Source organism: Gigantopelta aegis, chromosome 13 (assembly GCF_016097555.1).
Source record: "Gigantopelta aegis isolate Gae_Host chromosome 13, Gae_host_genome, whole genome shotgun sequence".
Classification (NCBI taxonomy): Eukaryota; Metazoa; Mollusca; class Gastropoda; order Neomphalida; family Peltospiridae; genus Gigantopelta; species Gigantopelta aegis.
Genome location: NC_054711.1, coordinates 5,850,949 through 5,873,773, shown reverse-complemented (window position 1 = coordinate 5,873,773; position 22,825 = coordinate 5,850,949). Strand labels below are relative to the sequence as shown.

At 39.6% G+C, this 22,825-nt stretch overlaps 1 protein-coding gene across 5 annotated transcripts in view; it reads right to left on the bottom strand.

Annotated features, from left to right (window-relative positions):
- Positions 1 to 2,898: 2,898 nt before the first annotated feature.
- The window catches only part of LOC121387548 (carbohydrate sulfotransferase 11-like), a 30,616-nt gene continuing 10,689 nt past the window's right edge, over positions 2,899 to 22,825 (bottom strand). Inside the window, exons 2-6 of one of the 5 annotated variants that reach the window (XM_041518704.1) lie at positions 13,507 to 13,591; positions 11,777 to 11,967; positions 11,046 to 11,435; positions 4,482 to 4,582; positions 2,899 to 4,035 (exon numbers count right to left, since the gene is read on the bottom strand). In XM_041518704.1, coding sequence (XP_041374638.1) covers positions 2,948 to 4,035; positions 4,482 to 4,572 — 1,179 coding nt within the window. In that variant the 5' untranslated portion in view covers positions 4,573 to 4,582; positions 11,046 to 11,435; positions 11,777 to 11,967; positions 13,507 to 13,591 and the 3' untranslated portion in view covers positions 2,899 to 2,947. Of the gene's footprint in view, positions 4,036 to 4,481; positions 4,583 to 10,638; positions 11,436 to 11,776; positions 11,968 to 13,506; positions 13,592 to 22,825 lie in introns of those variants that run through there. The other 4 variants (XM_041518705.1, XM_041518702.1, XM_041518701.1 and 1 more) reach the window with 4 other exon arrangements.

Here is a 22,825-nt window from a genome sequence, read left to right as displayed (position 1 = left end):
CTAGCAGCACTGGAAGATTGACCGCCCCACTCTAAGAAGAAATAGGAAGCGGGGTCGGCCCCTACTACTCTTTTTCTAGACTTTACCTTGCTTTATAGTGATACCATCTCGTATCCTCCGGAGTCGGGCCCGTCCGCACCACTATACCAACTCATGACGACTGGACTATACCCTAGTCTGATACTCTCGCTCGTTCAGACGGATCCGACTTCTCAAGATCTGTATTTCAGCACAGCACTACACCTTCAACGTCTATCGACTGTCAATCTAGGGGTTTTCTTGACGGGATGCAACCCATCTCGTCCCTATAAGCTGTGCACCCAAACGGCCTTAACGAGGCCACTCGCGTGGACATATCGATCGGACTTTAAACTTTTAGATCTGCGTTCAAAATTTTATGTCGAAATTACTTCTTTTTTTTAAAAATATTATTAAATAGTCCGATCCTCTCTTCTTTCTCTTATTTAATTTTGGACTGTCCTTCTAAAATGCTCCAAATTATATAAATATTCGGCCGAGCAGTCAATTCTTTTTATTTTTGGTATGTAACCCTTTTTCTTTTTTCTTTTTATTCTATTAACGTTTTTACTAATTGCTATTTTCAAAATTCTGCCCATTTTCAACCACCCAATCCCCCCCCCCCCCCACCCCTCCATCCCGAGTCAGGCCACCGATCTTATCGGAGGTCGGACTCGGGATGGGCGTGTTCGAAACCCTAGTGGTATATGGGCACGTTAAACTAGTTATCATCATCGAAATGGCATCCAATGTAACCACCCCAAACAACCTTTTTCTCCAGCTGTCTTTCAATGAAGGTGGACGTGTCTACCTGCGCTCTCGAGCTGCCCCCCCCCCCCCCCACACATGTATTTATTACGTCATTATGGTCGGAAAAAAGCCTCTATTAGTCAAAAACAACAAAATTTATTTATTACGTCATTATGGTCGGGGAAAAGCCTCTATTAGTAAAAAACATCAAAATGTAATTATTACGTCATCATGGTCGGGAAAAAGCCTCTATTAGTAAAAAACAACAAAATGTTTTTATTACGTAATCATGGTCGGAAAAAAGCCTCTATTAGTAAAAAAAACAACAAAATGTATTTATTACGTAATCATGGTCGGAAGAAAAGCCTCTATTAGTAAAATAAATAAATTATTTATTACGTAATTATGGTCGAAGAAAAAGCCGCTATTAGTAAAAAAAATATATATATATATATATTTATTACGTAATTATGGTCGGAAAAATGCCTTTATTAGTAAAAAAAAAAAAAAAAAAAAAAAAAAAGAAATAAACAAACAAACAAAAAACAACACAACACAACAATCAAAATTCAGAACAGTCCCATACATCATACAATGATACCGCGCCTGTATTTTATGACCATTGAAATATGGGCGTTTAAAGCTGCAGTTCCTGGAATATTTTTATTATTTAAGCATTTAGAATAGATGATCCAGTTCTGTTTGGTACATGAAATGTCCACCACATCGCTACTGTTTCGCAATGCTCGCTTATCTGCATTATCTAGGTCAACTACAAACGCAATGTCCAGCTTTGGGTTTTTTTCATTTAGCGGGACGCCAGTAGAACTGAGACTTTACGTGATTTGCGCAGGCGCTGAGCTTCACGTGATTTTGAACAAATTTAATTGTCTTGATTGAGGGGTTGTCTCATATCTCCAAAACATATTTATATCCATAGATGTATTGTACAACAACCTTCCAGGGGTCGGTAAGGGACTTGCCTTGAAATTCTGACAGTGGCCAGCGGTTGGCATACGCGTTACATGTAAGGGGGTGTTAATAATTACGTAACGTTCTAGGGGTAGAGGAAGAGGGTGTTGTGTTCGATATACGTAACATTTATCAAGACTATATGTTATTTTTGTTCATTACTTAGACCTAAAAAGGTGTTTTTTTTAATGCGTGGTCGGTCTAGCCTACGCCCCTGTAACACCTTGTCAAGATCAAACCGGTTTTAACGAAAGACTCTAGTATCGTATCCTCAACCGAACGTGCTTCGTACAGCGCAAGATTTCTCTTTTAATTTTTTGAGACGAACCCTACAATTTCAAATCCGCAAACGCACGTGTTAACTGAAACTGACAACAGGCTGTCGTTTGTGCTTTGCCGAGCAATGGCGGCACAGGCGACGAATCGAGCGTATACTGTTGACGATCTCCTTTGATAGCGAACAAATGTGCATTTGAGCTTGTATTTTATATTTGTACATGATATTATAATATGGTAACCAGAGACTGTAACTTTAATACTCCGATAGGGTAACATTGATTCCGTACAGCGTGACGTCATCGGCAGTGGTCATAATATATAGATGCTACTTTCTTGAAAAAGTGAACATTGTTTTGAGACGTCTGCAAAACGACACCATGGAAGTCTGGCTGGTAGTAGTTGTGTTGACGATGACGTATTTTTCATTATTTGAGCCATATTTTTATAACTGGAATTAAATATTACTTACATGTTAGTGTCTAGATTATCCATTTCCGCACATCACAAGTGTTTCTCGTCATCCTGGCGTTTCTAATACCTCGAAATTCATTTTTCATAATTTTGAAAACGTACGTACCTCCGAGAAGTAACGGTTATGGAGACGAGCTCTAGTCTATTTTTAAAGAGTATTCCCCCGTTTCAACATCACAGACTCGTCTTTCACTCTGTTGTAACTCTATGTGTTACAGGTTTGTAGATTAACTAAACTTAAGTGTCCATTTTAACGGGTTGAATCCAGGGTCTGCTCCTTTAATACGTATCAAGATATCAACGATAACATCAAGGGGCTTTGCATTTTGTGCTAAAAGCATGATCGTTTTTACTAATTTTGTAAATAGACCCCAATGAAAAAAGAAATTATAAAAAATTAAAAATAAATTAAATAACACAACCTTGTTTAACAAAAAAATAATAATTATAACAAATTTCAACCATGTGAACTATTGAACGTCATCCACGATGGATCTGTATCGTAGTTGAACATTAGGAAGTCTGTTGCATAAATGTTTTTTAATCCCTCCATAATCTTTGGCGGCACCTCTCGAAAAGCGTCTGCCAAAGCCTTCATTCTCTGGCGTTTTATTTGAGAAGACGATCTTGGATTTTGTCTGTATGTTCTCTTGGCTAAATCTGTAAACGTGGTAGCGGTTGCAGAATTCATTTCCTGAACGGGTAGCTCCGCGTCCTCTGGTAAATATCCATTTATCTGAAACGCTTTCCACAATCTGCGAGCTAAATCCCTCGTATTTGAGCATTTGTCAACAAAATTCTGTGCCAACAGATTAAAGTTGTATGTAATTAGCATAGCCATCTCGTCTTCCACGTGTGACACAGGATCGTAGCCGTCCATCAAATATTCTAACCCACGCTGAGCCAAAACATAACGGCTGTCTCTGGCGAACGTTTCCATGGTACCGATAACATCCGGCTGAAATCGACACGGGTCACACATGTGACTCACGGGCGACCAGTGCTCGTTGAGATTCTCGATTCGGCTCCGTGTGACGTATTTCAAAAATTCTGTGAACGAAATATCGTTAGCGCAGGGTTTTTCACCACCGCCGACGTGTTTCCTCCTTCGCGCAACAATGAGCTGACCCTCGCTGATCCAGTAGTCCGGAAGTAAGAGCTTGTCCACGTACGCCGACCACAGCCTCGTGTACGGGTCCCTGCAGAAGAGAAACCTGAACGTGTAGGGCAAGAAGTCGCCGGCGCTATCCAGGTCGTAGTATTTCATCTTCTGCCTCGCTCCGTAGTGGGTTATCATCCGGGGTATTTCGAAGGGGCTGCTGACGTTGACTCCGCCCGTCTCGCGGTGTAGGAAGCGGAAGACATTGATCCAGAACGTGCACCCCGCCTTGGGCACGGCGCAGTAGGAGAGCTTGTAGGCGTCGTGAGACAGGATTCTGCGAAGACGTCCCGCGGGCTGCAGCAGACAGGTGTCGCGTAGTCTCTTTTGGCGCTCAGTGTACACGGCGGTTGGGTCCCGGACGGTCGCGAAACATGACTTCGAAACTGAAAAATACAATACAATACATGACAAAAATACAATACAATACAATACAATACTATACTATACTATACTATACTATACTATACTATACTATACTATACTATACTATACTATACTATACTATACTATACTATACTATACTATACTATACTATACTATACTATACTATACTATACTATACAATACAATACTATACAATAGAATATTTAAGTTCGGGGGCCCTCAACATAGAAATTAAATAACATGACAAATAATAATTATTTTAAATATTAATTATTTTTATAAAGGAAGTCCTTAGCCTGGGGGCCTCTCTGGCAGGGGGGAGGGAGCGGGGTAATTGCCCCCTTATAAATCCGACACTGACAACATGGCTTCGAAACTGAAAAAAAACACACACATAAAAATACAATAATGCAATACAATACCGTGTGGCGACAGCTTTACTCACAATTCTCGATGAAGCCGACTCTGACGTTGAGTAAAGACACAAGGGAGATAACGCACAGCACCGGAATAGCTCCCCGCCGAACCCAAACCATTACTCTGAAACTAAAAACAGTCTTCGTTATTTTATTTATTTATTTATTTATTCTAAAATAGGGTTGAGATTTAGCTTCTGAAGTCGCTAGAGCGCTCGTCTAAGATGTCCGAGGTGTGATTTAGTCGTAGGAGCGAATCCTCAAGCGGGCGTATTGGGAATTTTCCCGTTCCAACCAGTCTCGCGAATATATCAAAAGGCAATGTCACACCACACGAGTGCCTCGTACGAGAATAGCCGACTGACCAGACATCATTACGATTTCATTGGTTCGTAGGCAATCGGCTATTCCTATGATTATTGTCGCACAAGACACTCATATCGTGTGGCGTCGCCAAAAAGACGTGGTATGTGCTGCCCTGTTTGTGGGGGAAGGAAGGAAGGGAAAGGTTTATTTAACGACGTACTCAACACATTTTATGAAACCCGCAACATTTTTTTCTTTTAGTAGCAAAGGATCTTTTATATACACAATCCAACATACATGATAGCACATACCACGGTTTTTGATATACCAGTCGTGGTGCACTGGCTGGAACAAAAAATAGCCCAATGGACATACCGACGGCATCCTAGACCGACCGCGCATCAAGCGAGCGCTTTACTGTTGGGCTACGTCCCGCCCCTGAAAAATACGAAGGAATATTTTGAAAGTACATCTATAATACGCAATGTCTTTATAACAGGATCAAATCGTTCTGATCGCTTCTCTTTTGATCTGCACTGCCGAATGCCTTCTCCTTTTCCTTTCTTTTTCTTTTTTCTCTTTTTTTTTTTTTTTTTTTTTTTGTACTTACCCGATGCCACACTTCGCAAGGATCTTTTTGCAGTCCGGTTAAACACAAAAGGGGCATTTTTAATTAAACAAAAAAGAGCATTTTGAAACTAAGATGGAATTCTTAGTCACTCTGCATATAGTTCTGTTACACATGAAAAAAAAGAGTACTTTATAGTCTGCTTGCGCAATAATTATTTTATACGGTGGATGACTTGCAACACAATTAATTGTAGTGACCATGTTTTTGTTATCGCTGTGTTCATTTCGATTTTTTTTTTAAATTATTAAATGATTCTTAAAAGAAAATGCATTTATTGAATTAGAATGGTCTCCGGTTAAACTCGATTTGCGATTGTAAAACCAGTACTAACGTGCGCAAATGGTTAAATACATCATAGTTATCCTCTAATGTTTAAACTAAAAAGGGGCATTTTTAAACTAAAAAGGCATATTTTTAAACCAAAAATGAGCACTTTTAAAACTAAAGAGAAAATTTTTTAAACTAAAAAGGAAACTTTTAATTCTAACAAGCGTATTTTGAAAACTTAAAATGACACTAAAAAGTCTCTAAGTTCTAAACTAAAAAGGGCACTTTCAAACTAAAATGGCATTTTAAAAATAAAAAGAGCATTTTTAAACCTAAAAATTCCAAATTCTATTTCAAATTAACTACTTCTCCCTGCAACCCCCTCCCCCTATAATTAAGTCCCTAGATACAGCCTTAATGATAGTACTCGTAATTCAATCAGAGTTTTGCATTTGTGTCTGAGTTAGAACGCATGGAGGAAGCAGGTGTGAATTAACTGTTTGATTTGCCCTAGTTTTGCGACCAGTAATGAACAATTAGCATAATCTGTTTTAGTTAACGGTTTGCGCGGAACGCGTCATGAATAAGGCATAATAAAGATATGCAAATTAGCCGACGACACCTCATTCAGTATTCGTGTCGAGCTGGAACATCAGAGATGATGTTCTCCTGATCGATGAACATTGTAAATGGCGAGAATCAGGGCCGGACCTAACTTACAATACTAGGCAGGCGCGGATGCAGGATTTCTGAAAAGGGGGTCCATTGTGATGACTAATCTCTCATTTTACACCGAACAGTTAATATAATCACGTTTCCCCTTAAAGGTTATGGTCAGTTTTTAAAAAGGGGGGAGTCCGGACCCCTGAACCCCCCTGGATCCGCTACTGCTAGGGGGGGTGGGGGCAGTGAAATATGTACCAGAGAACAGTAATACAGCAGGTACCAGCGCGGATCCAGGATTTTTTAATGGGGGGGAGGGGGGGCAAACGGTTTTTGTTTTTGAAAATATAATTTAAATGTCCTTGACAGTACATGTTTTAGACGAAAGTCAGTACAAAATAAGTACTTAACCGTTTACAAAATATCTGGGCTATGTTCAACCAGACCGAGCAGAAAAAAAATGTCCGCTAGACTGGTTTATGCGCTTCACGTTAAAACCAAATGGCCACGTCGGGTACCAATCGAATAGTTCGCGGGCGTTAGCGAAACGTTTGCTGGTTGAACTTGGCGCAGGTAATGATTTTCTTGGGTATCACCCTGGATGTCATAAATTCAGAAGCTAGGCTACCTCTGGACACATTGTTGAAGTGTAGAGATCTGTGTCAAAACGTTAAACGCCGCAACAAGGCTACTCTAAAAGAGCTACAGTCTTTGATGTGCGGTCGGTCTAGGATCGATCCCCGTCGGTGGACCCAGCCAGTGCTCTACAACTGGTGTATCAAAGGCCGTGGTATGTGTTATCCTGTCTGTGGGATGGTGCATATAAAAGATCCCTTGCTGCTAATCGGAAAGAGTAGCCCATGAAGTGGCGACAGCGGGTTTCCTCTCTCAGTATCTGTGTGGTCCGTAACCATATGTTTGACGTCATATAACCGTAAATAAAATTAGTTGAGTGCGTCGTTAAATAAAATATTTCCTGATTGGCACGTTGCAATTTGCAACTTCATTTTCATTTCATTTCAACTAAGCTTCAGGTACGCTGTCCTGGGCACACACCTCAGCTATCTGGGCTGTCTGTCTAGGACAACGAGTTAGTTGTTAGTTGGTTAGTGGTTAGTAAAAGATAAGAGGGTGTAGTGGCCTTACATCTACCCATTGAGCCCGTAAGAACTCGCTCTGGGTTGAACCCTGTACCTACCAGCCTGTAGTCCGAGTGTTTAACCACTGCGCCATCGAGGCCGGTCAACTGTCTGAGCTTACTTTTGAAAGGTGTGGAGTAGAAATTATCCATTGTGTCCTAACCTTTAGAACTTTCAAGCACAACACAGGGTTTTTTGGGGTTTTTTTAAATCAGCTCATATTATTATTATCAGTGTTGAAGCCCTTCGTTCATCTCGTTGTTGTCCGGTAAGAAATATACATAATTACCTATCGATGTGAGGATCTCAATCCGGATGCCTTTTCTTAAAGCGGCAGTCCCTGGAATATTTTTATTATTTAAAGGGACACGCCCTAGTTGTTAACCATTACACCGTTGTTTTTCGCTATTAAACCCATTTTTTCACAGATAAAATTGCACTTTACATACCGTTTATTATTTAGAATATACATTTCCATTCACCTGAAGTGGGTTTTTTGGTAATCCTGGTGTTTGTAATACCACAAAATGAATTTTTCGTATTTCATAAAATGCCACGGGCCTCTAAAAAAAAAACGTTGAGCAGACAAGGTCTAATCTATTTTTAGAGGGGATATTCCCATTTCAATGTCACAGACGTTGGTATACCACGTGACCGTTATCATTTTGGTTCGGTTTGTTTTCTCGTGCACGGTTCGCGCAATCAACATCCGATTTGTTGTTGTTCATTTGTGAGATTTTTCTTCACAGTTCGTGAACATTTTCAGTAACATTAAAGTTCAGACAAGTAAGTGTCTCAATACAAAACGTTACAAACCCTTAAAACCAATAATTTTGCTAAGTCTTACGATATCTGGAGAGGGGATAAAACCAGGACAGAACAGTTGGAACATGTCCAGGAGAGGTGAAAAGAACGCACCCCAAGTCTGTGCACACTCTGTGAAATTTGTCGTGACGTAGGCACTGTTGTGCTTCGAGCGACATCTACCGGTGACATCAGAATACTAACTTTCAAAATTATTTCAAGCAATTGGGACATGGGGATTCCCATGGTATTTATCGATATAAAACCTGCTTTTTCACTCCATTTGATAAAAACGTGATCTAAGTGTGTTACAGGTTTGTAGATTAACCAAATTATAATTTATTTTCGCTGGATGGAACTAGGGCGTGCGGCTTTAAGCATATAGAACAGAATATCCAATTACGTTTGGTACATATATGACGCCGCACTCCGCATTGTATTCACTACGCTGGCTTATCCAGGTAAAAAAACAAAGCCAGTATTTCGAAAGTGGGACTCTTTTGAAGGGCTCCTACCGATCTCGGTTTTCATTGCCTTATGACAAGTGTGGAATTCCTCAACAAGAGATCACGCGAGATTGGTAACAGGTCGTTTCGCTCAAACCAAACTCCCCACAATTTTTAGCAGATAATACATACTTTCAAATGTTTCTAAGGAGGACTGGGTTCCCGGAATTTTATTTATGTCTTAGTCTCCGCGACGTGGGGCTGGACGTAGCCCAGAGGAAAATCGCTCGCTTGGTGCGCAGTCGGTCTGGGATCGATCCCCGTCGGTGGGTCCATTGAGCTATTCTTCGTTCCAGCCAGTACACCACAACTGGTATATCAAAGGTCATGGTATGTGCTATCCTGTCTATGGGATAGTGCATATAAAAAGATCCCTTGCTTCTAATCGAAAAGAGTAACCAATGCAGCGGCAACAGCGGGTTTCCTCTCTCAATATCCGTCTGGTCCTTAACCATATGTCTGACGCCATATGACTGTAAATAAAATGTGTTGAGTGCGTCGTTAAATAAATCATTTTCTTCCTTCCAATAGCCGATGATTAATAAATCAATGTGCTCTAGTGGTGTCGTTAAACAAAACAAACAAACTTTAGTCTCCATGTAGACAAAAAGGTTACTTTTACGCTAAACATAAAATGGGAACTATTTCCTATATTTTCTGGAGACCTGTGCAAGTAGCCAGTTATGTGGACGGGGGGGGGGGGGGGGGGGGCAGTTTTGGGGTCACACACCCCACCCCAGTAAAGCAATTTGTCTGTCAGTGGGGATATTAAATATTATTTCTTGGGGGGCATGACTTGATCCCCTCTCACCAGTCTAGACCCCCTGACAGCTAACATTCCTCCGTGTGTGCCTACAGACCCCCTTGAACTAGGTGCTGCCAGGGAAATTGTAGTTTTGTTGTTAGTACATTGAGTACAAATCGGTTTTTGTCAATACATATTTATTTACAAATACTATGTACACACACACACACACACACATACACGCGCATACACACACACATACGTGCGCGCGCGCGCACACACACACACACACACACACACACACACACATCAGGGACAGATCCAGGCTTTTTGAAGGAGGTACGCATGTTTGTTGGCAAAGTCTAAATGCGAACTTTTGAACAAGCCCTCTCTTATTAATTTTTTATGTCACCTAAAAAAAAAAACATTTTCATTTTGTTCTTTTTACATTTTCAGGTTATTTCTCTAAATGTATTAGTATATTAAGCCATTTTCAGTGTATATATATATATTTCAATGTTTTATTTTGTTTAATTATGAAGAAGAGTTATTTAGCCATTTAGTAAATTGCTCATCTGAGGTATATGGATTGTATCAAATTGAAATCCGTCTTTGTGTTATTTATTCACTTACGTATGAAGAACCACAAAGAGAGAGCCCAACCATAATACCAGAAATTCTCCAGGGTCAGCGTACATGTATATTACCTTGCATGTTTATTATTTTGTTTACTATTATTCTTGCATTTTCAAATAATTTCTCAGTAATTATCCATATAAATATATATATAGCAATTTTCAGTATTGTACATGTATATCAACATATAAAGATTTATTTCTTCACTTGTATAAGACTTCTAGATTATGGTAGCCCCACTCCCAAGCTAGTGATATTCAATGTTAGGCTTGTAAATTAATATTACCATGCCCGACGACTAGTGAAAAAAAAAAAAAAAAAAAGTAAAATGTTGCAGTCAAGTCTATTTTGTAAATATGAATATTCTGCCCCACCCAACCCCCAATGTTAGTGTTTTTAAGTTCTGTCTCCTTCTTTAGGTGACATATCTGATTATTACTATTATTTAGTAAAATTGTATTAACTAAAGTAAACTATGGCTAGTGAATTTTTAATTGTGGCTAGTAAAACTATTTTAATCACTGATTCCATGGCTAGTGGATCTGATAAAAATTCTAGAAGCCCTATTGATTTATTATTATTATTATTTCATATATATATATAAGTTAAATGAGTGAAATGGTTAGATCTTGTGGAATGCATAAATAAATGTTTAATATATTTAAACTATATAGATAATTAACAGTACCTTCCACACATTTAAATATTTCATGTACTAATTATCAATATTTATCATTAATTTCAGGCATCATCGAATATATTCCAAGCGGAGTAAGAGTGTGGTGCCTGTTTTGGAGAAGAAATTGTACCAGTACATTCTTGAATTATTAACACAGATCATGCACAAACGAATAGATGATGCATATTTGAGCATGCAACACGAGTGACAATCTCACAGGATGATCCAAGAAGGCTATCCAGAACCACTGCAGAGATTGAACCAGAAGCAACAGAAGTTCTGGTTTCCAAGAAACGAAGTTGATTCCAATCAGTCTTTGAATGTTGTCTTTAAACCACAATAAGCTACTAAGCCAGTCTATCAGGTGTGAAATGAAATGCAGTTCCGTGGGAGGTTGTCACAGCATTTCCTCTCAATTTCTGTTGGCATCTCCCTACAATTGCCACACCTATACCAACTTTGACTAGTCTGTTCTTGTGGGGGATGGTATCTATATGGTGATGGTGATGTACTTATTTTACATAAGTCAAACACATTTCCTAGCTCTCTTTCAGTTATTTTCAGACAGTTTTCTCACATTATCAGTTGACATCCCTGTTATAAGTTCCTGAAATAATAACATATTGTTTATGCACATGTATAGAAAGTTAATGCTATATGTTTATTATTATGAATTTTTTTTAACATATTGGTATTTGGAAAGTTTTAACATGATCTAGCAATGAGCAAACATTCCAGTAATGACTAGTAAAAGAGTAACACTGGTAACCGGAACTGTACTGTTTTAATACATAAAATAATTCTTGTATTTTTAATGCCATTATATATTTTTAACCAAAAATAGGTGACATACTGAAAGAGTTACATGGATAACCTGACATTATTTCCTGCGATTTTCCTGAACACATTTACAAAATTTCATATGTTTATATATAATAAAAATCATACCTTTAACCGTGTCCTATTTTCAAATTGTTGCTTCACACTTTCTGCGTCACAAGTTATATTCCCTCGTTCCCTGCACTGTCGTTGTCCACTGCTCTGTCCTTGTCTTCTGCTTTGCCCTCTGCACCCCTGTTCTTACCACGGCCCTTCCCCTTGCTTGTATAGGTTACCGATTCATCACCAGCAGAATTTTACTGGAATGTTTAAGAAACAAATCTAAATACTGGTGCTCCCTAATAGCTATAGCTGATATACTGTATTAGTTTGTATTGTACTGTATTGTTTTTGGTGGGGGAAAAAAAGATAAAAAAAGGACTAATTAGCTTAAAGGGACATTCCTGAGTTTGCTGCATTGTAAGATGTTTCCAACTAATAAAATATTTCTATGATTAAACTTACATGTTAAATATATTTTCATGTTTAGAATATTAGTGTCTGTATATTCAATGTGTTTCTGGTCGTCTTAATATTTGTAAGAAGCCCAAACTGTATTTTGTTTTTTTAGGAAATAAAATTAAATTTAACCTAGTACAAATATCAGAACGATCAGAAACACGTTTAATATACATTCACTAATATTTTATGCAGAGAAATATGCATGTATTTGATATGTAAGTACAATCATTAAAAAGTCTTTGTTAGTCGATAGCGTCTTCAAATTGCAGCAAACTCAGGAATGTTCATTTAATGTACATATAATGTTAAAACACATTTTTGTAAATAAGTCACTTCCCAGAGTGCTCATTAGTGAGTGGTGCCTACAAAATCCATTGATATCAAATAATGAGCCATGATCAATAGATATGTAGCTAGTTAAAACAGTATTGCTTAATGTTGGCTAATACCCAAATGAAAATGAAATTAGTTGTAAACCAGAAAAATAAGTCATAACTTTACCAAGTTAAAATGCTGTGAAATATAGAACAACCTATGATGACCATTGTCAATATTGTTAAGGTTGTGTATGTCATGGTCATAATGACACAATGAAATAAAAATAATAATAATAACTATCGAAGGTCATTAATATAAGGGCTGTAGGTAAATCATACTTGCTTAGACATAAATATTCCATGATTCAAAAATTGTAAATTTTAAAATTCAATTTCATATCTCAAATTGCCAAAAGTATATACATATACATATATATATATATATGTATGTATACCATTCACATCCCAAATTGTTAGGCTAACAACAAAAACACAAATATGATATGAAATTTTTTTTTTAGGAAATAAAATGAAAATTAACCAAGTACAAATATTAGAACGATGAGAAACACTTTTAATATGCAGCCACTAATATTCTAAAGAAGAAAATGTATTTAATATGTAAGTTTAATCGTAGAAATATTTTATTAGTCGATAACATTGCAGCGAACTCAGGAATGTCCCTTTAAAATACAGAGCATGTTTTATGTCTTCTGCTGCTGTAGTTCGCGCCAAGACAGACGCGATGTAGTTTGTCACATTCAATTCAGTTTCAGTGTCTTTGTTTTTTAACTGGTACCATACTCGCCAGACGCTAATATCAATGGTCGCCTAACGGACTACCTTTCTAAAATTCTTAGTCGCCCATAGCCTGTAAAGGTCGTCACGGGCGACCGGGCGACTGCTAATTTTCAACCCTGATTTAATGCACCAACGTAATATTATCTCGGCTTAAAAGCCTCAATTGTATCTCCCTACAACATAAAAAAGTAAACAAGGTACATCATTGTTTGATCTTACCTGATTACCTGCTCTGCTTGTGTCACCGAATCCAAACATTTCTGAGCGCTGCTGACTTGGGGAAAGCCTTTCACGTCAAATATGGCTAAAAAAATAGTACGGTATAGCATCTGGTACGTTACAAAATGGCGAGTATTTTTCGAACTGCGTAGTAAGCATTTGACGATATGCGTTAATGGCGACAACTCACGAGTGAATTAAAAGTGCAGTTATGCTTGTATTTGAACTTAGGGCTTTATTTTATAAGACTGAAACCAGAGATGGCAGCTTTAAATCCAATTGGTATTCCATTGTCACGTCGACGTTTGGACAACATTACACGTCGTTGTTTGCGATTCTACGATCTAAGCCTGTCTCTTTATAAAGGGCATAGTTTTCGCATAGGCCGAACGAGCTACTTTCGGCACACTAAGTTCAAAACATATATAACTCCCTTTTTCATTTGACGGACCGTTAAAAAATGCGCCCAATTTCCTGCATTCAAATTGCGCACCTTTTCCTCTTCAAATTGGCATTAATCCTACAGGACATTGCACATTCCATAACACCAAAATCAACTGCCAGTGCAGGCGGTCTCTTCTCCCACCCATCTCAGTCCTTTCCTGTCCTGGACGGAGACGCCGGCCGCAGCCGGCACCTGCATCTATGACAGGCATGCGCTACAACACCTTGCTCTGAAAGTGCACGTAAAACCCTCTGACCTAACCTGACCTGTATAGGCGGAACGTTGTATGCGCCGACGAGTTTTTTCTGATGCCTGGAATCGTCTTTTGGGGCGTGGACCGGACATAGCCCAGTGGTAAAGCGTTCGCTTGATGCGCGGTTGGTCAAAGATCGATCCCCGTCGGTGGGCCCATTGGGCTATTTCTCGTTCCAGCCAGTGCACCACGACTGGTATATCAAAGGCCGTGGTATGTGTTATCCTGTCTGTGGGATGGTGCATATAAAAGATCCCTTGCTGCTAATGGAAAAAAATGTAGCGGGTTTCCTCTAAGACTATATGTCAAAAATACCAAATGTTTGACATCCAATAGCCGATGATTAATAAATTGATGTGCTCTAGTGGTGTCGTTAAACAAAACAAACGTTTTTTTTAATTAACATATTGGATATAATATCATCACGGTAATACTAGGACGGCAGTTTTGTGTTACAGGAAATTGGTGGCAATGTTTCAGTAGCGGTATGCTCTCACCCGTCACCATTTTTAAAGTTCCACCATCATGGCACATTATTAATACACAGTATATTAAAAAAAATACATAAAGATTACATTATTAACCATAAAAAAAAAAGTACCACCCCAATTATTAATAAAGCGACTTTTTGTAAAACGCTCGGGGAAAAAACACTGGTCCACTCGATTTGACCTGCATCTAACCTGTGACGTAGCATCAGGTGAATTCCACTCGTTCATTAGTAGGTTAGCATGGCGACAGCATGTAATGATTCTTCGGAAAATAGCTCATTCTTATCGGACGTTAGTTTGGACATTTCTAACTGGTCAGGTCAGGTCAGGTCAAAGGGTTTTACCTGTACATTCAGAACAAGCTGTTGTAGTGTACGCCTGTCGTGGGCACAAGAGCCGGCCTTGTCCGGCTCCTCCGTTCATGACAGGAATTTTTGGACTTGTCGCATTTGTCTATTTATTCTATAATGCTACCTCGATTGGTGAGGAAGGAGAAAATCTGTTAGGGGTACTTCCTTATCAGTTTGAACCGTAGTACACCGACGATAATCCGTCGAGTCATAGTACAAACGTCCAGCCCTCCTGCCACGGAACCCTCCACTGGCGAAGTCAGAGGTCGGATCCGCGGTGGGCGTGCCTGAACCTTCGTGGATATGGGCACGTTAAATGAGTTTCCATTCCATTCCATCCGACGTCTGAAAACACCTCTTTACAACGACATTACATAATCACAGATACCGTAGCATATTGGCAGTACACACGCAACCACTTAGAATCCTTGATCTCGTAGTGGGTCGACTGTGTCACATGCTGTCCAAGCTACCGATATCTGCGAAATCTGTAGACATGTATTGCTTTTGCAAATAAGCGTTTAGTTAACCAATTAAAGGATTAACTTCGAACAATAAAATCGTTCATTTTCATATTTTGTAAACGAAACAGGTACCAATCGTAGATGTCTGTAACCAAGTAATGATTAGATGACGATGAATGCGCCTTGTTTAATATATTTAATGACGTTTTTTTTTAAACATATTTAATGTGTGTACGTGTATTTGTTGTTTTTAATAATAATTGCAATACATTAATTATTTAAATGCTATCCAGTCGTCAGTTAATATTAATTAGTATTTTTTCTAAATAATATTTTTCCTACATTTATGTTTTTAACATATATAAATGCATCGTGTTGAGGTGTATCTTTGTGCCAGATATGAACAATGTACACCTCGGCATTAACATTCGGGCTTTGTTTTTGTTTCCGGGCGACGTTCGGGCTCCGGGCTGCAAATAGGTTGAACAGGGGGGATACAGGCTTGGAACAGACAAGTTCTTTAACAAAAGTTTTGGTGTCATTCCCATCGACTATCTTAGATAATTGTCGTAATCCCCAGGTGTGAAGTGGTCACTGCAAATCGAAACCCATCTTGACGGTCCTTTCCAATACGCACGTGTTTGGTTTAAGTACTGCTTCCGTGAAAACAATGTCGGTTTGTCTTTCGGACAAATATGCAAACTTCTTTTGCCTTTAACTGCAGCTTTTGTACATCCATACACCGAACAATGGTTCACCATGTTTCACATTTGAAAGATATCTTCAAAATAATATTCCAAATATACAATTCAATTCAACAGAATAACATTTTCCCGTTTTAAAAATACACGTGTTCCACTTCCATGTAAAATGACCGAAAGGCTGCAGGTCAGGTCAGGTCATAGGGTTTTACGTGCACACTCAGAACAAGCTGTTGTAGCGCACGCCTGTCGTGGGCACAAGAGCCGCCCTTAGCCGGCTCCTCCGTCCATGACAGGAAAGGTGAGGGGAGGGGAGAGGAGGGACCGCCTGCACTGGCAAGTGCAAGGGAGCACCAGCAGCCCGATCAAATCGGTAGAAGGCGGGTGGGGGTGGTGGTGGTGCTATGGAATTTGAATGGAGCAGTTAAATGCCAAAGAGAAAAGGGTGCGCAATTTTGATTGAGGGAATTTGGCGCAATTTTGAACGGTCGGTCGAAAGGTAAATGGCAGAGCTAATATATGTTTTGATATTAGTGAATCGAGAGTAGCTCGTTAATTTTAGACCTCTACGATGCTGTGGTGTCTCCCTAGGTTGCCCATAGGGCCCTTATAAAGGGCCTGACCGCTTCTGGTCGTGGCATGCCAACCCAGGGGAGACTCGTGCAATTGTGTAGTTGGCACTGGTAGGCAAGGCAGCTGTTCCGGGTTGGTCCATGTGTTGTTGTTGTTGGTGTGGTCCTCTGTGTCCTCCTCTTTAGTGTCACCAAGTACCAAGTTAATATCAGCAGCAAGTATTGGGGGTTTGGGTGGGGGAGGCCGATATTCTTTTGTTCAGCTTCCCCCGGGTGCATTGCAATTGTGTACTCGGAATCGGTATTCTTTTGTCCGGTTCCTTATTAGAGTACGTGCTGGGCCATTAAATGGGGGCGGGTGCATTGTTATCATTAGTCAATGCACCCTGTGTACTAATGCAGTGAGCGTGTAGTCTGTGTGTGAATCCTAGTTTTGTGTTAAGGTTATACCTATTGTCTTAAGTCCCTATTCTAGTGAGTTCAACGGTCATTCATGACCACCCATCCCCCTCCGTCTTTGTATAGCATTGAATACAATGACGGTGGGGGAGTTAAACTAGCCTAGCTATCTAATTTGAAGGGTTAAACCCTTATAGTGTAGGTATTGGTTTAAAAGCCTAGTGCTTGGCATACTTAAGTTTATTACCAATTCATACAACAAATCCATGACAAAATCTCACAGGACAAAATCCCACAGTACAAAACCTACCCAGACAGAATCCCACAGTATAAAATACCACAGGACATAATCCCACAAAGTGAAAATAGGGACAAATTCCCACACTCAAAAATTAAATTACATAGTAGTTAGTTCTATATTTATTTTCGTGAAAATCTCTTTCCAGTCCAGTACTGAATATTCAATTAACTTTAGATGCAACCATGGAGGTCATACCCAGTAACAAGGGCGGTCAGAAAATTTTGCTAGATGGTTATATGTACACAAAAAAATCTACTAGGAAGAATCACATATGGTGGATATGTGTGCAATGCCGTTCACTCCACTGCAAGGGAAGTCTGAAGACATCTCTGCCCCTGGATACACCTGTTTCTAGTGCTTCCCACAATCATGACCCTGACCCAGCTAGTGTTTGTGTGACCAAGGCCAAGGCAAACTTGAAATCTTTAGCTGCACAGACCAGAGAGAAACCAGGTCAACTATTTGCCCAGATGCTCGCTGATCTTCCCGATGATGCCAAACTACGCCTGTGCAAGCAAGATACCGTCAAGAAGATAATACGTAGAACTAGAGGGGGCCGATATTCACCTGTACCTGACTCACTCGACGACTTGGCTATCAACGGTGAATGGGCTCAGACTGTACAAGCTGAACCTGAACCATTCCTAATCTATGACAATGGTCCAGACACCAATGCCCGTATTATTGTTTTCGCCTCCGCACCCGCCGTATAACTGTTAGCCAGTGCTGATACATGGTTTGTCGATGGCACATTCGCGATGGCTCCCAGAGGGTTCATGCAGTTGTATGTGATACGTGTTCCACTTGGAAATACAGCTGTCAGCACCGTCTATGCTATTCTCCAACGCAAGTCCCTGCCGTCCTACGTGGAACTGTTCCAGGCAGTGATTGACCATTGCCACAGCATGGAACTCTACACAGACCCAACTAAGGTAGTGTGTGACTTCGAACAAGGTGTCATCAAGGCCTTACGGACAGCCCTGGGTCCAGCCATCACCATACAAGGGTGCTTCTACCATCTTACACAGGATACCTGGCGCAAGATCCAGGAACTCGGACTTGCACCACGGTACTCCACAGATGAGGAGTTCAAGCTCTTCTGTGGTCAGCTTGATGCACTGGCATTTCTACCTATTGAGGACATTCCAGCTGGTATGGCATCCCTGCGTGAGAACACCCCGGATGGTGCATATGAACTACTATCCTACTTCGACGGGACCTATGTTACAGGAAGCTATCGCCGTGCTCAACCAGGTCATGGTCAGATTGGCATTCGGGTCAAGAGGATTCATCCACTTTACCCACCAGCTGTGTGGAACGTCCACGAGGCTACTCTCGCTGGTGAGCCACGCACCAACAACCCGTGTGAGGGCTGGAACAATCGCTTCACGTACCTTACAGCCATCCAACTATTTGGATACTCATTGAAGCCATTCAGGAGGACTGCTTCGTTCGCACTCAAATCAGTGAGGACTTGATTGGGAATCCACCTACAAAGCGAGTCAGACGAAAGCAGAAGAATCTGCAGGCACGCCTACTCACCCTGTGCCAGGATCGCCAATCAGGACGTAAGACAGTTACAGAGCTTCTTCGTGGTGTTGGCTACAACATCCGATGGGAAAATACTCTGTGGTTTTATTGTGTATATTAATAAATAAAGAAAAGAAAATCTTTAAATTTTATTGTGTGAGATTTTGTCCCTATTTTCACTTTGTGGGATTATGTCCTGTGGTATTTTGTACTGTGGGATTATGTCCGGGTAGATTTCGTACTGTGGGATTTTGTCCTGTGAGATTTTGTCCGGATACCCATATGACAATGAAATGAAACTAACGCTCTCAGGTCGACCTTCAATAACTCAAACTTCGATCTTTCGTAAACGTCGATCTCTCGAAGTGAAACGGCGGTCCCGGCCGAACTGCTATACAAACTAGTAATAACAGACTTCGAACACTCAAACTTCGAACATTCGAAAAACTCTATCTCTCAAAGTAATTTTGTGGTCCCACCATAAAAAATAAGGGATATTGCACTTCCAAAACTCGAAGTTTGTGGAGTGACTGAGCCTTTTAACTGTACCGGTAATACTTTAAAGAAAAATGAATTGTCACCCAAGCCAAGCGTGATTGCCCCGACTGGTCTCGGCTATCGATGATACACGCGGTAATTACAGAATAATAGATCGCCGACTATGCAGAACGAAATTATCCTACATGCCTGCATTGGGATGTCGGTGTTTGTACACGGCAGCGGGCATCATTACACAAAGTACGGATAGTCTTGTAATCTTCAAAGAACTGTTGTAATAACAATTAACGCTGTTTGTTTGCAGAACCGTGAACATTCGGAAGAAATGCTGCTCAATCTGTGCAAGATTACAGACACAGTAATGACCGGCGGCTAAGACGATTTTTTAAGACGATTTTTTAAGCAAGTGTGCCAAACAATCTCTAATTTTTTTTTTTTTCGGATCGTTCTGCTCTTTGTACTTTGTGATTTGAGAGCTATAAATTATTTTGCACTGTTGTGAATGTTTTGTATGTAAAAAAAAAAGTACATAACCTAGTGCTATTTGGCATACAGCGTTTTGATTTGTTATGTTATGTCTCTCTATGTTAGTGAGGGTTTTTAAAATGATTTTTGTGATTTACAATAATTTTGCTATTTATATTGTGTATTTTTTATTTGGTAAACAAACGTACTTAGTGCTAATCGACATTCAGTATTTAATTTATTACAACGTTACGTTCCGCCTTGTTTTGACATTTGAAAAATATATCACTTTAATTTACTTCCGGTTATATGTAAGTACGTGCTTTCAGTTTTCGTTTTTTTTTTTTTACTTTACTGTCAATTAATACAATAAAAGTACATAGAGATGTACGTCAAATTGATCGGATTTATCTTGTTTCTGTTAATATTTACTTAGTTTTATCATATACACAGAAGAAATGTGCTAACATCCGATATCAACGAAATGATAATACTGCAATGCAGTTTCACTTTGAGGTCTGCTGTTTAATTTCGAACACTCGAACTCCCTGAAACTCGAACTATTTCGTCGTCCCCTTCAACTTCGAGTTAACGAAGTTTGACTGTATATACATGTATGTACTAATCTAGGTACTTAGTTTGAAGAATTTTGATTCCCGCCCCCTAAATATAGGATTTTAGTAGGCTTACTTGGTTTGTCTTCAGGCTATCTGGATAGTTGGGTATCGGTTTTCCTGCATGTCTTTGCTTCTGGAACCCTAGTTGAAAGGCTGCGAATCACGCGTTCATGTTATGCCGGTTAGCGCGTCACGGGGTCACGTGACTTGACTCTTGGAGTTCAGAGGCTTTCTGGCAAGCGATGGGAAAAACGCGACTTTTTATTGCGAATATATTAAAAACGGGTAAATTTTTTAAAATTTATTTTACTGATACTTCATATATATTGTAAAAGGTATACGTAGATACCAAACAATAGTGAATTACGTTTTTGATAAATGTAGACCTTTAACAACTTGTATTCTCTATTCATATTTAAGGAAAGTTGGGACTGTGATAAGGACCGGTACGCTTTCGTGGTCACGGCTTTTTTCTTAAATGGACATTGTTGTTAAACACGAAGACATATGGGTTTTTTACTATTAGAGCCGTTTTTAATAACAGAAATCATACTTTACTTAGAGTTTATTGTTCAGATTTTCCATTTCCGTACATTCAAAGTGTTGTTGGTCATCCTGGTGTTTTTAATATCACAAAATGCATTTCTCATATATTTTTTAAACGCACGGGCGTCTGAGAGGAAACAATTATGGACTCAACATTTAGCCTATTTTAGAGGGTATTTCACCATTTCAAAGTCACAGACTCATGTTTCACTCAATTGTAACTGTATCCAAATGTGTTACAGGTTTGTAGATTAAATAAACTTAGTGTTAATTTTCACAGGTTGAAACTAGCGTCTGTCCCTTTAATTAACACATTGGATATAATATTACGGTAATACTATGATGGCATTTTTGTGTTATAGGACATTTTGGTGGCAATGTTCAGAAGCGGTACGCTCTCATTCGTCACCATTTTCGAAGAACTTTAACCGTAATTTTGAATATTACTGTACTTAAATGTATATGATGATGAATATGGGACGTTGTATTAGTCTCGTTTTGACAGGACAACTTTTTTTCGTCGAAGCTACATTAAATAGGGAGTAGATAAAAGTGGCCGCTTAAGACAGGTGACCGTTGATTACAGGTTGCCACAGTCTTTAAAACATGTGTTGTTTCTTGTTTTACCGTCTGTGCTGCTACTCAACGGATGTGTGCTTCACAGTTGACTATAAATCAACTTATGACATGTCGTCTCCTTCAGAAATAATGCAAATGGAATGTATTAAATTAACCGTTCCCAACAAGTTTGTTTTCTTTTTCTATTTAATTATTTAATTCCTACTTCATGCGGTGTATTGTCATAGTAAGTGAATCTACAAATGTCAAGCGTAGCCTGCCCAGAGGCAATTAGATGCATTGCAGAGTCATACTTTCTTAATTGATGCACAGTAGAGATGTCAGGACTGAATGGGTACTAGTATTCCTGAAGGTGTGAAGACCAGTTATTTGCTGCACCGTATCGCTGTTGTTAAAATATCCCTTTTGTATAACAGTAAACATTTCATGTGGCCGCTTATTACAGGTATTTTAGCGATTTTAGATCCGATTTAGGTGGCCGCTGGCCGCTGGCCGCGTTAGACGGGTGACCGCTTATTACAGGTGCATTTACATTATAAATCGTTTGAGAAGGAAAAATGTGGCCGCAGGTTACAGGTTACAGGCAGGAGACCGCTGATTACAGGTGGCCGCTAGGACAGGTTTGACTGTGTGTGTATATATATATATATATATATATATATATATATATATGTATACATATATATATGTGTGTGTGTGTGTGTGTGTGTGTGTGTGTGTGTGTGTGTGTACAAGGTAGGCCAATTAAATAGCGCTGTTCACATGGGATTAATATGCATTTACATTATAAATCGTTTCAGAAGGAAAAATGTGGCCGCAGGTTACAGGTTACAGGCAGGTAACCGCTGATTACAGGTGGCCGCTAGGACAAGTTTGACTGTGTGTGTGTCCTGGAATGGGACAGCAAATGCACCCTAAAACAAATTTAACGCACGTTGTGGCACGTTGTGCGACAATTGCAGGAACTGGCGTGAAATGGTCAGATTTTGGCGAATGCAGGTGAAACTCGGGGAAACGATTGGGGTAGCGATGGGTATTTAAAGCTGCAATGCTCGCAATGATGCCTCATTTCCATTCCGCTCCGGAGTTGCTCACTGGCTATGTCAGA